Source organism: Micromys minutus (assembly GCF_963924665.1).
Source record: "Micromys minutus genome assembly, chromosome: 2".
In the NCBI taxonomy this organism is placed as follows: domain Eukaryota; kingdom Metazoa; phylum Chordata; class Mammalia; order Rodentia; family Muridae; genus Micromys; species Micromys minutus.
In genome coordinates, this window is record NC_137971.1 from 9,196,467 (window position 1) to 9,200,416 (window position 3,950).

At 39.9% G+C, this 3,950-nt stretch overlaps 1 protein-coding gene across 1 annotated transcript; it reads left to right on the forward strand.

Annotated features, from left to right (window-relative positions):
- Positions 1-1,785: 1,785 nt before the first annotated feature.
- Positions 1,786-3,723, forward strand: LOC308418212 (la-related protein 4-like; the record flags this gene model as incomplete). Its single annotated transcript, XM_080913590.1, is given in 3 exon segments — positions 1,786-1,864; positions 1,867-2,359; positions 2,361-3,723. Coding segments are annotated over 3 exon segments (1,935 nt in total).
- Positions 3,724-3,950: the final 227 nt, after the last annotated feature.

A 3,950-nucleotide genomic window follows, 5' to 3' on the forward strand; every position in this document is an offset into this window, starting at 1 on the left:
GCAGCCTGTCTTTTTCTTCCTTGAAGAACCAAAATCTGTTCTTTTGAAACTGAGTTGTGGAACAATCTGGTATAAATTACTGTCTATCTCGAATTCTTAGGAATCAAGAACCTAGTGATAAATTCTCTATACTTTCTTTCTGAGGTTTTCAACCATTTAAAACTTGGTTAATGAAGTTCCTGCTTCTTGTTCAACTGTGTAATAAGTAAGAGACTGTGCTCACACTTTATATTCTGCTCCCTTATTCTATTCTTCATTTTAAAAAGTTGTGCCAGTCTTTAAATACAGAACTCCTCTTGATTTAAAACAACCAGTGGTCTCTTTCATTCTTGAATTGTCATTCACATTCATTCTTTTAAGAGGCTATGATATGTTTAAGCTCTTTGTTGGCCTACACATGACATTGGTCTATTATTTGACTGTAGAGAGATAGAGATATTTTTTCTTAATCTTTACCTCAGATATAATAAAATTAATGAATTTGGTAAATATTGTCTCTTAGGTTCTAGTAAAGAGTAATTTAACTTAGTGCAACACCTGGCAAGTAATTTCCTTTTTTGAATTTTTTTTAACATGACATTCATTATTTACAAAGTTAGTGTTATTATTATCATCATTATTAGCAGTACTAATATTGACTTAGTGTCTCAGTTTGCATCACAGGACTTTTGGGACCTTACTATGCAGTCCAGGCTGGTCTGGCACATGATGTGATCCTCATGCCTCAGGTTCCTGAATGCTTGCAATAGGAGTGAGTCACAATGACTGGCATTATTCTGCAAAGTTTTTAAATCATGAATTCTGTTATTGGTATTATTTTTGTTGTTAATAATTCTAGAATACTTAGTTTATTATGGAATAATACATAAGACCTTTATTTGATTGATGTAAATAGCTAAGCTGATGTCCTTTCCTATGGATTTGTTTTTCTATTCAGTTTTACGAAACTCAGAATGTTCTGTGTATGAGAACATAAATGATGTACTTTGAATGGACTGAGACACTCACAAACAAAGAACATTGAAAGGATATCCTGTAAAGTATATTTAAAAAGGGATGAGTATGTGTAGGACACGTGGAAGCTTGCAGAAGGAACTTCTGTCACAGTTAAACCTGGGAGTGGTTGGTGTGTAGCAAATAGAGCTAAACACTCACGGGTGGCATTTCCTGTTAGCAGACATCTGATAAGGTAAAGACAGAATGAGAACCTAGATGGTGAACTGCTCTCTTTGAAAATATGGATACAGTTACTGTTATAAACTGAATACCAAGTCAACATGCTATTCTCATGTTTCCCTTTCCATCACTACCCTATATTACAGTTCCATTTACTTATATATAAGTTGGGTGAATCATGTAACAACAAAATTCATCAGCTTAGTTGCATTTAGTATAACCAGTCATTGCTGCCCACATTGGGAGGCAGTGGCTACATGTGGAAGTAAATCTATGACCGTATTATCTAAGTTAATGGCCATTAATTGCATTCCATTTAAGAATCAGTAGGCAATGAACAAGGTTCTGTGCAATTGCATCATATTAAAAACAGCTACTTAGGTCCACTGCCGGGTGGAGGGGCAAGGCGAGTGTCCTTATCCTACCGATTGGGGCCCGGGCCTGTGAACCAGTTGGAGTCGCGGCACAGGTTTAAATCCTAATGCCAAAGTATGGCAAGAAATTCCTTCTGGAAATCCAGATGGCACTCCTGTAACTGAAACACCTTGGCATGAAACTGCAGCCACATCTGGATCTCACCCTGAGGGCAATACAGAACTTTCAGAAGAAATGTGTAAGGAATATGAAGTAATGTATTCTCCATCTTGTGAAACCGCAAGAAATACTGCAGACATTGAAGAATCAGCTGATGAATGATCCTAGGACCTGAAGACCTGAGTTACCAACTATATGATGTTTCGGGAGAAAGCAGTTTGACAATTTCTACAGAAGATTTAAAAGAATGTCTGAAAAAACAATTGGAATTTTGTTTCTCACGAGAAAATTTATCGAAGGACCTTTACTTGATATCTCAAATGGATAGTGATCAGTTTGTCCCAATATGGACAGTTGCCAACATGGAAGAAATAAAAAAATTGACTACAGATCCAGATTTAATTCTTGAAGTACTGAGATCTTCTCCTATGGTACAAGTTGATGAGAAGGGAGAAAAGGTGAGACCAAGTCATAAGTGTTGTATTGTGATCCTCAGAGAAATCCCTGAGACAACGCCTGTAGAGGAAGTGAAAGCATTGTTTAAAAGTGAAAACTGCCCCAAAATGAGAAGCTGTGAGTTTGCACACAACAGCAACTGGTATATCACTTTCCAGTCAGACACAGATGCACAGCAGGCTTTTAAATACTTAAGAAGTTAAAACATTTCAGGGCAAGCCAATCATGGCAAGGATAAAAGCCATCAATACATTTTTTGCTAAGAATGGTTATCGATTAATGGATTCTAGTATGTATAATCAACCCATTCAGACTCCAACCCAATATCCCTCACCAGTCTTCATGCAACCAGTGTATAATCCTCATCAGCAGTACTCAGTGTATAGTATTGTGCCGCAGTCCTGGTCTCCAAGTCCTGCACCTTATTTTGAAACACCTCTGGCTCCCTTCCCAAACGGTAGTTTTGTGAATGGCTTTAGTTCACCGGGAGCTTATAAAACAAATGCTGCTGCTATGAATATGGGCCGACCATTCCAAAAAAATCGTGTGAAGCCTTATTTTAGGTCATCCAGTGGTTCAGAACACTCAACAGAGGGGTCTGTGTCATTAGGGGATGGACCAAGGATCTTTCTTTCTGAACGTCATAACCCAACAGTAACAGGGCATCAGGAACAAGCTTATCTTCCAAAGGAGGCTCCCATTTTACAGATGGAACAGAATGGGGACTTTGGGAGGGGCAGGAGAACTCTCTTCAGAGCCCGAAGACGAAGAGAAGATGACAGGATTCCAAGACCCCAGCCTGCGGCAACTGAAACAGAAGCTCCAACACCAAAGTTTGACTTGCTTGCTACAAATCTTCCTCCATTACCTGGAAGTTCATCAAGAATGCCAGATGAACTTGCTTTAGAGAATAGAATGTCTGATGTTGTTAAAGGTGTCTGCAAAGAAAAGGACACTGAGGACTTGAGGGTTAGTTGCCCGGTGCCTGCAGAAGACGGACAGGCAGACTGCACTTCTGCACCGCAACTCAGCATAAGTCCTAGTCCTCCGTGTACAGCTGAGCTTCCTGCATTGAGCACAATTCAGCAAGAAAAGGATCAAATGGAGGATTCCGTTGTTCCAAAGGATGTTCTCAGTCCCGTGACAGTACCAGTGTCTTCTCCAACTACTGCTCCACCTTGCAATAGTAACATAAATGCACCTATAGCTGTGGCTGTACAGGAGCCTCGAAAGTTAAGCTATGCAGTGTGTCAGAAGCCTCCTAAGGAGCCGTCTCCAGTTCCTGTGCAGCCACTGCGGGAACTTTGCTCCAACGTAGTGTCTCCCACCAGAAATGAAGAGAACGGAGCTCCTGAGAAGCCTGTTGAGAAGCCACATGAGAAACCAGAAACAAGGGCTAATAAGGATCATTCTGGCTTTCGAGGCAACACCATTCCCAGGGGAGCAGCTGGAAAAATCAGGGAACAGAGACGCCAGTTCAGCCATAGGGCTACACCTCAGGGAGTGACTCGACATAATGGGAAAGAGCAATACGTACCACCCAGATCATCAAAGTAAAAACAAAACCGTAACACACACTACTCAGAAACTTCTCTTCCCATTAAACTTGAGCCTCTATTGAACTGTTTTGGAGGGGAGGAAGTAGTCAGGAAAGAATGGGAATTATGTCCCTACATATTATGGATTTTGGAATTGTGAGTAGGAAGAGCCCAAAATTCATCTCTAAATGATTTTCATGCTGGAGAATTACAATCAGTATAAATATATATATATATATATATATA